Here is a 13,511-nt window from a genome sequence, read left to right as displayed (position 1 = left end):
CAGTCTTTTCATCCTTCATTTGTTTTGGAAATTGCTCCTCAAAAACCTAAAACTACCAGTCAGAATTATTAGTCTGAGGCTTTTGGGTGTTTATGTACCCTTTTTGCTGGATAACAGACTTTATTTTATTAACAAAGTTGCTGCGTAAGTCCTCTCCTTACCCTGTAAAAAATTAAGCTTGTCATGTAAATGTAAAATATATATATATAATACACTGCATTTATTGAACAATATTAGAATATTGTCCTTTAGCAAGTGGAAGAAGGAAAATAGTCTGTAAAATCAAACATTTTCCCATGCTAAGTTGTGCATGCTTATCCTAACCTGAAAAATGATAAAAGCAAATTGTAATTTTTTTCTAGACTTTTTAAGACTGTGTGGGAGCAGAGTACCAACAGGAAGCAAACTCCCGACAGAATTCGGCTTCTTTCAATTGAAACTTTGCAACTAATGGGCTTCTTTTCATAGTTTTTCTAAAAAGGTTCAAAATGCATGTAAATATGTCCATTTATGGAGTTGTAGCTTGCCTTCCCATCATGCAATGCGTGCATTTGTCCTTTTTTAATTAAATAGAAAAATACAATAAGCCTTATACTTACTATTTTTTCTTTATATGCATTATATTTGTTAACCATTTTACAATGTGCATGTGTGTGGTGTTGAAAAAAAAATTCTTTGCTTTGGTGCGTTTCAAATATAATGTTAAGAAGTAATGCTTCTTGTAAATATTGTGGGTGGAAGCTCACTGTAGAGAATACATACTGAATGCTACTCTCTCAACATATGTTTCTGGGAAGGTCTGAGACAGTAGCTTATAAGCTGCCCTAGCAGGGCAGCATCTGATAAAGATGAGTGAGTAAACAGAAATCAAGGGTCACCATGTACTGTCAGTAAGAGAAACCTATGCGTGTGGTTACAGTGCTCTCAGGTAAATGTGGCAATATGATGACTTGGATCTGCTCAAGGTTGGTGGATGAGTTCAATGTGTGGGGTGGTGTATTGCTCCACAACCCCAGTCAGACTACTTTCCACCCACGTTTTTGTATTCCAGTCTGTTTTTTAAAATCTATGCTCTGTTGATATTGTCAAGAGCATTCATTCACCTACTTTATACACATTTTAAGTTACATACTAATTCATAAGGTGTAAAATTATATTAATCAACGATTAACAGCTACAACAGCTTGAACTTCACTTTCCACAAAGTTTAAGAATGTACTATTCTGAATTTTTTACCATTCTTCCAGAAGAGCATTTGTGAGGTTAGACACCGATGTTGGACAAGAGAGTCTGCTCTTCATCCCAAAGGTGTCCAATCAATTAACTTCAGAAGTCATGTTAACAAGTCTGTCTTTGTGTAATTTAATTTGACTATAAGTACAGCCTCAGAAATTTGCTAGAGAACATTAGTGAGAACATAGCTTCATGAAGACACAAGAACCAGACAGGTCAGGAATAGTGGAGAAGCAGTTTAAAGCAGGGTTTGATAATTTGAAACCATTTTCCAATCCCTCAGAGAATTGGAGCTTTACTATATGTAAAAATGGAAAGAGTATGACACAACTGCAAATCTACTATGACATTGTCATCCACCAAAACTGACAGGGAGAAAATTACCCAGAGAGGCAGCCATGAGGTCCACTCTGAGGGGAGCTGCAGAGATTTATTCTGTAGAGATGGGGAAGAATGTGTTGACAGAACAACTATTAGTAATGCACTTTATAAACCTGTCTTGTATGAAAGTGAGTCAAGTTGAAATAAAACCCCATAAAAAAGAGCCTGATGAGAAATGAAAGTAAGATGGATGGAAGTAAAAACAGTCAGTCCTTGAAGAAAACATTTTAGAGATTGTAAAAGACTTGAGATTGTTCACTTTCCAACAAAGAGCCTAAACATGCAGCCAGAGCTGATTTATATTGAATTGTAGTCATGCTTTAGAATGACCCAGTCAAAGTCCATTCTTTCATCCAATTTAGAATCTGTGGAAATAGTTGAAAATTAATCTTCATAGATGTTCTCAATCCAACCTGACAGAGTTTCAGTGATCTTGTAAAGAAGAATGGGCAAAGGTTTCTGTGTTGCGTTGTGCAAAATTGGTAAAGACATTCCTCAAATATTAACTATGGAGTCTGAAAACAAATGCACCCCACATTTTTCAGATCGCTACTTTGTGTTGGTCTATCACATAAAACACATTGAATTTTGTGATTGTATTGTGATAAAATGTAGACAAATTAGCCGGTATTAGTATTTTTTCAAGACACTTTACCTGTCTTCTGATTTGTAAAACATAAGATTATTTTTATGGTGTTTAAGTTTGATGTTAGATATAAATGTATGTCATGGATTTTTTCTTCTTCAAAGCAACTCTCCGACTTTAGGGCATGGCCGGAGCATGCTCCCCCCCCCCCACCATACGGAAAGTTCATCTATCTGTCTGACCCAGTTTCAGGGCATTATCATAGCGTGTACAGTTACTCATATTATCTGAAATAGAGATGCAAACAATTGGAGCCCTAAACATCCTAATGCAGGTACCGCTGTGATAAAGGGGTGAACAGGGGGGCAATCAGATGAGCCGCCCTCTCAGCAGCAGAGTTTCACAGATAATTTCTTGAAGTTTCTGACGTCATGGCTGAGAGATGCAGTTAAAGAAAGTAAACCAGCTCTGCCCAACATCAGTCAGTCAGTATTAGATGTTCTGTGAAAAGAAGCCTGATGGTATTTTGAGCACGAGATCAAAGCTATATGATAATTTTTCAGTAACTGTCAACATCCCAGTCTGCGTTAAAGTGCTCTTTACATATAAATCTAAATGACTGTTTCAAAGGGATTCAATTTCAGTTTTTTTAGTCTCAATTTATACCATAAATTGTTTGTAAAAAATATTAAAAATACGCATATTGACCTCGTAATACCATTTGTGATGTAACTAATCAGTGATTCAGATCTTCTTTAAGAAATATTTTCTAATATCCAGTTGACCAAATAGGAAAGAGCATTTGGCATGAACTGTCTGCTTTAGTTCCAGCAACAGCATTTCAGTCAGGTGCAGATCAGGATGTTAACATTGCCAATGCAGATTTTTCATCTCTTTTTCCCTTTTGTGACTTCAAGCCAACTTTTTTAGCTCTTATGCTGATAAATCGCCTATTTAGAACAAACTCTATGGCTTTTAGATTTAAGTTAAGGATTAGTGTATGAGCCTCTCTGAAGATTTGATAAAAGCAGTTGCTGCACGCAAACCCAGAAATATTAGTAATGAACAGGCGGCCTTTGCCTATAAGCAGTGTGCTGACATTCTTCAGGAAATGCTGCATTATCTTGTGTCTGGCTTAGGTGATCCAATAAGTACTTACGATATTTATCATGAGTTGATTGAATCATTTTAAATCTTCATGAGTCAATAAAAGTGCTACTTTTTTGTTGAGATTGGTAAAACCACTTGTAATATTACTTGTGTTGAGCTAGTTAAATGGTTCTTGTTTGTTTGGGTTTTGAGAAAACAGCTGCTAGTTCGCATATTTTGCCAGTCAACCTAATTTGCAGAAGGTGTTGAATAATTTGAAGTGAAGCATAAGGTGTCTGAAGTTTGTGGGGCAGATTTGGGCAGAAATTATTTGTTGATTGATGGAGCACTAAACCTGATTTTGTCGTTGTAACTCGTCGTCTTCCACTTCATCCTGGACTGGGTTGCGAGGGCAACAGACTCAGTAGAGATGTCCCTCTCCCCAGACACCTCCTCCAGCTCCTCCGTGGGGGAGGCCAGCCGAGAGACCCCTCCAGCGTGTCCTGGGACGTCCCCTGTGCCTCCTCCTGGTGGGATGTGCCTGGAACACCTCCCAAGGGAGACAGATTTACTTTGACTAATATTTTATGATACATATGGAGTCTGATTTGACCTGGTTTCTTCTCTGTTTTTTTCCAGTTTCTTTCAGAATGGCTTCTTAAAAATAATTAAAAAATTCTAAACTGGCACACTATCGCTGCCTAATCCAATATGGAGTTTTTTGCATTGTTTGTTGTCTTGCTTCATACACCTCATGTCACCCAAATGATGAGAAAACCTCAGATGTGTGTCAGACAAGATATTTGCTAAACTGTTTGTGACCCAGTTTATTCTAATTATCTGATAGCTTTGTTACATAACCCATCGTGTAAAATGTAGAGCAAAAACAAACCGTCAGAAAGTAAGGCCAGGTCAAGAAAAATAGATAAAATCTTAAAGTGGTGAAATTTGTATGATCAGTTTAAACAAACTCATAAAATATCTTAATCTTTGTGCTAATATTTCCTAAGCATAGTGTCTTTAGTGCTTTCACATTAGTTCATTTTTTGGCTTACATGTGGCTTACAGTTCATGCAGTATCCATAGTTTGTGTAAGGTTTCTTAATTTTGACAATAAAATTGTAGATAATTAGGATTAATCTTTTATATTATAAACTTGTAACTGCAGCCATTTGAAACTACACTAGGAACAACAGAGATGGTTTAACATCATGAAATTACTCATTGTCTGTTCATCCTTTTCTCATCCACCTATGAAAAGAAGTCATTTGGATCAAATTCTATCAATGTAAGAAAGGTAACTTGTAATGTTGTCAGGATTTACTTAAGGCTTTCCAAAAATAATCAGATTAGCAAAACATTATTTTTATCCAACTATATTTAGGGTTTTAGGGTTTCTCCAATAATGAAATGGTAACTATACAATTTATTCCCCTATGTTAAGTAAACTTGTTCATGGACAGCTATATCAAAAAAAGTTTAATCGAAATTGCTTCTTTTGAGGAACAGATTTTGGAATTATGGGAGTATTAAGAGCTTATATAAGGAGGCCACAGCCTTTTTCTCAGGTAGGACTCAATCACCCCCCCCCCCCCCCTCATATTATTATTATTAGCAAAGTTGTTACATTTTCACAAATGAATTAATTACTAATGCTTTAAAATGTGACTGACTTCTAGATGAAAACAGATGTTGCTTTATTTCTGTTTTACAACTAGCTGATTACCTTTATTTTTATTGACTCATTGTAATCATGCACAGAAGCTTTGAGCTTCCTTATAAGCAAAACCTAATTTACAACAGAGTAAAGACTTTTAAACTATTCTGTAACTAGACTTGAATGTGTCATATTATTATAATAGAAATCATTCTCATTAAAATCTGGATTTGTCCAGTTTCCTTGAACCCAAGTAATCAGTTTCACTGATCGGTTTTGACTGATGTATGTACTAGTTTCCTGACCGCCATCTGAACCTGCTGGGACATTAATTTAGATCAGCATGACATCCTCCCATCTGTGCACCAAATAGTGTGACCTGTAAAAATGAACATTCATGTGAGCAGGCACACACCTGCGGTCAGCTGACATGATGTTTGGGAGCGTATTGTGCACTGAAGTTCAGTTGGACAGCCAAGGTGGGTTAAGGTTTCCATAAAAGAGGCTGAACAGCCACAGTGTTTTAAAATCTTCACAGAGGAGAGAAGCAGACGAGTTGGAGAACTTAGGGAAGAAAAAAAACTGTTGAAAGTACAAAAATATTTTTTTCTAAAGGTAAAAGATCTCACAGCCAGAGGGAATTATTTTCTTCACTGCATGTCTTTTGGCATATGATTAAACACAAAGGTCTGTATACATTTTCACAAATCCTGATGAAGTGAGCTGAGTCTATCGAGTGTTCTTGTCTCTGTGTTTATGTTTTGCATTTTACAGGTGATTGCATCTTGATTGCTTATATGTGTATCTGCATTTTGTTTTAGCATGCCTCTGTTTGTTCTGAGATGCACTCTACTTTTTGCAATTACGGTTGGAGCCGTGTGCACCTGTATGCTGAAGAATCACACCATATGGGTTGAAAAGAAAAACTGTACCCAGTGCGTGGCAATCAACACAACCATCTGCAGTGGCTACTGCTACACAAGAGTGAGAACTGCCACAAACACTCACAAAGAGATTGCTGCTTTTTTATTGCCAAAGTAGATATAGTCATATTTATTAGAAGTTGGGGTGCATGGTGGCGGCACAGTTGATAGCACTGTTGCTTTGCAGCAAGAAGGTCCTGGGAAAGAATCTGGCTGGGCTCTTTCTGCATTGAGTTTGCATGTTTTCCCTGTTCTCTCTGGGTACTTCTGCTTCCTCCCACAGTCCAAAAACATGACAGGTTATTTGGTTACTCTAAAGTAGCCCTTGGGAATGCATGTGTGTTTCCCTGTGATTAACTGGTGGGTGTAAACAAAGGATGGATGGATAACTGCAGTGCCGTACATTCTAAAAATATTTGAGATAATAGAGAATTTTGTGAGCCTTTAAAATTGTGTTAAAAAACTGCTCTGTCCCTCACACTCCTTCTTCCTGTCCTCCAGGATACCAATTTGAAGGGCCACTTTGGCAGGGCTTTCCTGATTCAGCTCAGCTGTGTGCCTCTCTCCCTGGTGTACCGAGCTGTCCTTATTCCCGGCTGTCCTCAGGACGTCAGCTCACAGTTGTATTATCCTGCGGCTCGCTGCTGCAGTTGCAGACGCTGTGACACTCGCATGCACCACTGTGTCCAACCTAGACCGTACTCTTATGATCAGTGCTCCATAAAACTTGGTGGTGTGGAGAAACAGAACCTGAAATGCTTTGGAAACCTGACAACGTGCTAGTAAAAGCAATGCAGCTACATGTCAAATGGCATGGCAATTAATCGGATGGACAAGTGGGCTGGATGATGTTATTTCTGCTTTTTAACTTTGTAACATTTTCTGTAGTTTAAATGGAAACTGATTAAAGTTCTGAGTTGAGCATGTGTTATATCTATGAATTGCACTACATAGGCATGTGAATAAATATTCATTATTCATCTTTCTTATTTCTGGACTCTTTTGTATTGTTTTATCCTGTTTCTGTTGGACTTTATGTTCACTGCACTTACAAAAACCTGAACACACACATTGTTTAGTTCAGACAGACTAGAATTGGATAATTCTAATTAGCACTACAGGTCCTTCTCAAAATATTAGCATATTGTGATAAAGTTAATTATTTTCCATAATGTCATGATGAAAATTTAACATTCATATATTTTAGATTCATTGCACACTAACTGAAATATTTCAGGTCTTTTATTGTCTTAATACGGATGATTTTGGCATACAGCTCATGAAAACCCAAAATTCCTATCTCACAAAATTAGCATATCATTAAAAGGGTCTCTAAACGAGCTATGAACCTAATCATCTGAATCAACGAGTTAACTCTAAACACCTGCAAAAGATTCCTGAGGCCTTTAAAACTCCCAGCCTGGTTCATCACTCAAAACCCCAATCATGGGTAAGACTGCCGACCTGACTGCTGTCCAGAAGGCCACTATTGACACCCTCAAGCAAGAGGGTAAGACACAGAAAGAAATTTCTGAACGAATAGGCTGTTCCCAGAGTGCTGTATCAAGGCACCTCAGTGGGAAGTCTGTGGGAAGGAAAAAGTGTGGCAGAAAACGCTGCACAACGAGAAGAGGTGACCGGACCCTGAGGAAGATTGTTGAGAAGGACCGATTCCAGACCTTGGGGGACCTGCGGAAGCAGTGGACTGAGTCTGGAGTAGAAACATCCAGAGCCACCGTGCACAGGCGTGTGCAGGAAATGGGCTACAGGTGCCGCATGCCCCAGACCTGGGCTACAGAGAAGCAGCACTGGACTGTTGCTCAGTGGTCCAAAGTACTTTTTTCGGATGAAAGCAAATTCTGCATGTCATTTGGAAATCAAGGTGCCAGAGTCTGGAGGAAGACTGGGGAGAAGGAAATGCCAAAATGCCAGAAGTCCAGTGTCAAGTACCCACAGTCAGTGATGGTCTGGGGTGCCGTGTCAGCTACTGGTGTTGGTCCACTGTGTTTTATCAAGGGCAGGGTCAATGCAGCTAGCTATCAGGAGATTTTGGAGCACTTCATGCTTCCATCTGCTGAAAAGCTTTATGGAGATGAAGATTTCATTTTTCAGCACGACCTGCCACCTGCTCACAGTGACCATGGTATCACTGTGCTCAATTGGCCTGCCAACTCTCCTGACCTGAACCCCATAGAGAATCTGTGGGATATTGTGAAGAGAACGTTGAGAGACTCAAGACCCAACACTCTGGATGAGCTAAAGGCTGCTATCGAAGCATCCTGGGCCTCCATAAGACCTCAGCAGTGCCACAGGCTGATTGCCTCCATGCCAATGACAATTTTCTTTGCCCGTTCTGATTTTTTGCTTTCCAAAGAGAAGAGAAAATGTTCGGGAATTTATTAACAAAATATATTAACTTCCAATTAAATTACTTTAGTCAAGAAACTCTTTAACCAGGCTAGTAATGTCAGCTTCATCTGCTCCACTGGTTTCATGTCAACCAGTTCTCTGTTCTCACCTGTTTCTTGCCCATAAATACTCTGGTGTTCTGTTTACTCCATTCTCACTTATCACTTTGTTGTCATCTGTTCGTGTCAAGTCTATTCAAGCCTGTTTTGCCAAGTCTGTTAATTTTTCATGTCTGCCTCTGCTACCACCTGTGAGTTTGTTCATTAAAGCCTTTACTCACCACAGCTGCTTGCTGCTGTCTGCATTTTGGAGTCCACTCCATATAGTGTGAGGACTTGATACTTCCATAGTGTTTATCCTCATATACAATTGTTTGATTAGATGAATGGGGCACCTTCAGGCTGAAAACTGGAAGCACAATTCTTTTTCTGATTTCTTTCCTTTGCTTTTCTCATTATATCACAAAAGGAAGAAGTGTGTCTTGGGTGTTTCCTTAAAACAAATCAATACATGGGCCTCTCCAGTTATTACATTTTGAGAAGCCTACAAAACTAAGTCTTATCATCTGGGCAATTTCAAATTATTTAGAGGCATACTAATTTTAGTATACGTCAACTTCTAAAAGTAATTTTCAAAATCTCTTTTCATCATTCTTGTATTGAACAAATAAAAATAATCTGGTAATTCTAAATATATGAATATCTGGTTTTAACAGTAAGGTGTATTTCAGTTGTTCATATGTAGGTTTCTTTCAAGCTGGAGTAGAGGAACTAGTCACTGTAACTAGTCGTAATCGAAGTGAATTCTTACACAGTTGGAAGGTGTATCCTCAGATTTTGCTGAGGTTACAGCCAGCTCTGGTTCTGTTTCCTTGCTATAGGGGATGTGGGTGGAGTTAGATGTTGAGACTTATTCTAAATCCAGTGGTGCTGGGTTTCCCCTTTCTATATATAAGCCTGCACTTCTTTCAACTCTAGCCTTGCTCTGTGTCTCTCAGGGACTCTCAGCCTGCTGTCCATCGGCCTGCTTCATCACTCTGACCAACTTTTGAACCTGCCAACAACCAAGAACAATGGCCCAGCAACAGCAGATTAGGTATGAGCCTTACCAGCATGATAAGTAGCCTGCATGCAGACAACAAAATGTATAATTAAACATATTTAAAATGTAGTAATTCATAATAATAAAAAGTCCACTCTTTGAAAAGCATTGGAATTTTTATACCAGTGTGTAGGTGGTGTGATTACCCCATCAACAAGTTATTTTTAGATGACCGGGTTCCCAGAAGCATGGTTAAAGTAAACCCTGACACACAATCCATAGACACCACTTCAGAAGCGTAAAAAAAATATTCCTATCCGTTAAATAACTTTCCACCATTGCAGCAGTTTTTATTTCAGTTTTAGAGGTGTGTTTGACATTACCCTATGTTATTTATTTATTGAATCACCAAGAGCACAACAACAATCACTAAGTCCATTTACTCTAAACACTTGTAACTTGTTCTTGCACAGCTTACCCGCCAAACTAATCAATGGAGGGATTGCAGGTTTGGTAGGAGTCACCTGTGTGTTCCCAATAGACCTGGCCAAGACCCGCCTCCAGAACCAGCGCAGTGGGCAGAAATTGTACAAGAACATGTAAGAAAAAAACTGCTCAAATAAAGCCAGCAGAGTCTTTGTGTTGACTTAGATGAAAAATATCTGACAGCTTTCACTAATCAGTTTCTCATTCTTACACTTCAGGATGGATTGCCTTATTAAAACTGTTAAATCTGAAGGGTACTTTGGCATGTACAGAGGTAAGTCTTAGCAGACCTTAAATGAGACATGTTGCAGACATGGCCAGATTTTGTCAAACTAATTAGCTGAGGGGTTGAGGTGTTAGCATTTATAATGTGTTAAAAATTCACATAAGTTTAATAAAACCAATTAATTGGCTTGTGGTTTGAACTAAACCTTACAGTCTCAGCAGATGCCTTAAGAAAAGGCCATTTCCTATCGTCTAGGTCACGTTGAAGAAAAACAATAAGAGAGAGTAGTAGCATTTTCAGTCTGTAATTAGTCCTGTTCTTTCGCAGGTGCTGCAGTAAATCTTACCTTGGTAACCCCAGAGAAGGCCATAAAACTAGCAGCTAATGACTTCTTTCGGCAACAGTTGAGCAACGATGTGTGAGTAGATGAAAAAGACTACTTCCAATATTTGTCTATTCATTATAGTTCATTCTTGGGAAATTATAACCCAACGTGTCAATATCCTCAGTGGCAAGCTTACGGTTTTCAAAGAGATGCTGGCGGGATGTTGTGCAGGAATGTGCCAAGTCATTGTCACTACGCCAATGGAGATGCTTAAGATTCAGTTGCAAGATGCAGGCAGACTAGGTAAAAATATAAACTTTTTAGCAGCTTCTTTGTGCAATAGATTATAAAATTCTTTGAAATGTTTCCTGCTTAAGTTAAAGATGGTATGTTTGCTTTTTTTCTTCCAGTGGCTCAGCAGAGGGTTATGCCTAGCATTGTAAAAACACTTAAGATGGGGGGGACCAGTGCTGTTTTCAGTCGTTCCTACAACACTGCCCCTACACCTCAAGTCATGCGTATGTCTGCCATAGAAATAACGAAAGAACTGCTGAGGACCAAAGGAGTTGCGGGTTTATACAGGGGCCTAGGTGCCACACTGATGAGGTGACTAGAGGTTACGGTTGATTTGTTCTTTTTATGTAGTATGTGGTTAATTGGCTTACTAACTGATTTTCTTGCTTTCTTTTTTAGGGACATCCCATTCTCTGTTGTGTACTTTCCTCTTTTTGCCCATTTGCAGCAGCTTGGTCAGCATTCATCAGAAGATCCATCTGTGCCTTTCTATTGGTCCTTTATGTCTGGATGCTTGGCTGGATCCATTGCTGCTGTAGCTGTCAGCCCTTGTGACGGTGAGGAGTATGCAAAAAAAATAGTTGAAGATTTTTTGAAAAGTAGTAAGGGTTCACATAAATTTTGCTGCAGAAAGGATCTATCCCTGAAACTAAATGCATTTGGCATGTGTTCCATAGTGGTGAAGACGAGGTTGCAATCCCTTAAAAAAGGACCCAATGAAGAGAGCTACAACGGAGTGGTGGACTGCATCAGGTACTTCTGTCTTTATTTGTGAGCTTTCTATGACACTTCTGGGTTGGGATGAGTTACATTCTAATCTTGGCCTTTTCTTCCTATTGCAGAAAAATCGTGAGAAAAGAAGGTCCCAGAGCCTTCCTTAAAGGAGCCAGTTGCCGGGCGTTGGTCATTGCCCCACTCTTTGGCATTGCCCAGGTTGTTTACTGTGTTGGAGTTGGCGAGTTCCTGCTGGGCTACACCCCCTACAACATATACTCTGCATGAACAATCTGTCTCTGGGAATTTATGGAGGCTTATTACAATGCAGGTGCTATGGACCCAGCTCTTTGCAGCTGTCTAGACTCTTTATTTGTAGAGGTCTAGAAATCAATGCTAAAAGGACCACAAATATGCTATTCATTATGCCTTTAGCTTGATTGTGTTTTACAACTTTAGTCTTCAAAAGATTAAAATTGGTACCTATAAATCTATGGGCTTCAGTGGAGCTTACTGCTTCCCTCACTGAGGGACTATATTGTCTGATGAGTGTTTTGCTCAGAAGAAACCAGACCTTTCCCAGTTTTTAGATTTTAGCCTTACCCCTTAGTGTAACCCTAACCTGCTTATCATATCAGCTGCATTCTCTTGGCAACCATAAAGTGATGTCTTGGAACGGTGGTTCAACAGACTGCAAGCTTAAAACTGAAATATAACTTTTATTTTCTTTTATAATGTTACATGTGAAGCTAAGGTCTGGTGCTTGATCCTGGTCTTTGTATATATTGCATATTTGCTTTTGAAGTTAAATAACATTTTCACATAACTTCTGCCAAATGATAGTTCTTTAATTGTCTCCATTAAATAACCAGACATGGAAGGATGAGGAAAACAGATTAAGAGGTCACAGCGTGCAAAGAAATAAACATTTGGACCCTCTGTTCACCAGATTATTTTAACTGCTCTTTCAAAGAGGACTATGTTCAGAATGTTTTCTTATACTAAATCACACAGGACAGTTTTTGTTGTTTTAAGTTCAAGAGTTATAGCTGTGTACTTTAACTGTGCACTGAGGATCTTAAACTGAATAGTTCTGTTTATTTCATGTGCAGACATATTTTTTTGTCATCAAATGGCAAATCTGAGAGCAGTAACTTGTGTGTCCTGTGTTTTTACTATTCACAATCTGTGCAACTGAAACTGAAACCAACTTGAATTTTCCAAGTTCATGAAAGAGTTTGTTGTTTAAATAAAATGCCTAGATGCAACAAATGCAAAACATTATGAATCCAGTGTTTTGTTTTAAAGACTGATATTGCATAATATACTGTAGACTAAATATAGAATCCATTTTTTCTGATGCAAGCTTGATAGGTGTTACACTAATACTGTAAGCATGCACCTTGTGCATGGTTTAGTTTTTGGCAGTAAAAGTGCTAATGTTGCAGTGTTGGGAAACTCTAGCTTAGGTAATCCTGGAGCCTCAGCAACATTACATGCGTCTATCCCTTCAAGTACGTTTTCAGCTGTTCTGGAAACTCAAGTGCAGAAAGATGAACCATTGACATGAGGAGGCAACCTACGTTAAAACAGGAGATATTACTGGTTTAGTCTTGGATAAGGAATTGTTTTTAAATAATTACTTACAAAAGGCCCATGGCCTGGTTTGTCAAGCTGCATTGACAAACAGCTCAATGCTGTTTATCAATGCAGCTCTGTTGTCAGGACAACTGTCAGTCGTGATTTTTTTCTACATCATAGAAAAAAAAGGGGTGGACATAATGAAAGTATACTCTCACAATCACAAACACTTCAGTAAATATATATATATATATATAAATGATTAAATTTGTTCTAATTGCTTATAGAATCAACCATTAGCCTGTCAGTAATCACACTAATATATTTCAATAAAATATTGAAGGAAATAAGCAAAACCATAACATAAACAGACATGAAATCTCTTTACTTAAGTAATTGACAATTGTGCACTACTTTGTATTGGCAGACTGAAGTTCGTGGTTTAATAAGAAAAAATGTGAAAAATCAAGGGGTATGGATACTTTTGCATGAAACTGTATTCTGTGCAAAAACTGGAAAATGACTAATTTCTTTTTTTGCTACGTAAAACATAACCAGATTTTAAA

General features: G+C 38.4%; 2 protein-coding genes across 2 annotated transcripts; both read left to right on the top strand.

The window, feature by feature from the left end:
• Positions 1 to 5,747: 5,747 nt before the first annotated feature.
• LOC124865862 (follitropin subunit beta-like) lies at positions 5,748 to 6,652 on the top strand (the record flags this gene model as incomplete). Its single annotated transcript, XM_047361353.1, has 2 exons — positions 5,748 to 5,930; positions 6,371 to 6,652. Coding segments are annotated over 2 exons (465 nt in total), but the record flags the coding sequence as incomplete, so codon positions are not given.
• Positions 6,653 to 9,263: 2,611 nt separating this feature from the next.
• Positions 9,264 to 12,645, top strand: LOC124865701 (mitochondrial glutamate carrier 1-like). Its single transcript, XM_047361041.1, has 9 exons — positions 9,264 to 9,373; positions 9,793 to 9,918; positions 10,024 to 10,079; positions 10,359 to 10,449; positions 10,541 to 10,659; positions 10,767 to 10,962; positions 11,050 to 11,207; positions 11,328 to 11,403; positions 11,493 to 12,645. The coding sequence occupies exons 1-9, from the start codon at positions 9,351 to 9,353 to the stop codon at positions 11,650 to 11,652; spliced, it is 1,005 nt and encodes a 334-aa protein (XP_047216997.1). The 5' UTR covers positions 9,264 to 9,350; the 3' UTR covers positions 11,653 to 12,645.
• The last annotated feature ends 866 nt before the right edge of the window (positions 12,646 to 13,511 follow it).

The sequence above is a fragment of the Girardinichthys multiradiatus genome, chromosome 1 (assembly GCF_021462225.1).
Source record: "Girardinichthys multiradiatus isolate DD_20200921_A chromosome 1, DD_fGirMul_XY1, whole genome shotgun sequence".
Classification (NCBI taxonomy): domain Eukaryota; kingdom Metazoa; phylum Chordata; class Actinopteri; order Cyprinodontiformes; family Goodeidae; genus Girardinichthys; species Girardinichthys multiradiatus.
Note: the sequence above shows the minus strand (reverse complement) of the source record. Positions and strands in the feature narration are given on the sequence as shown.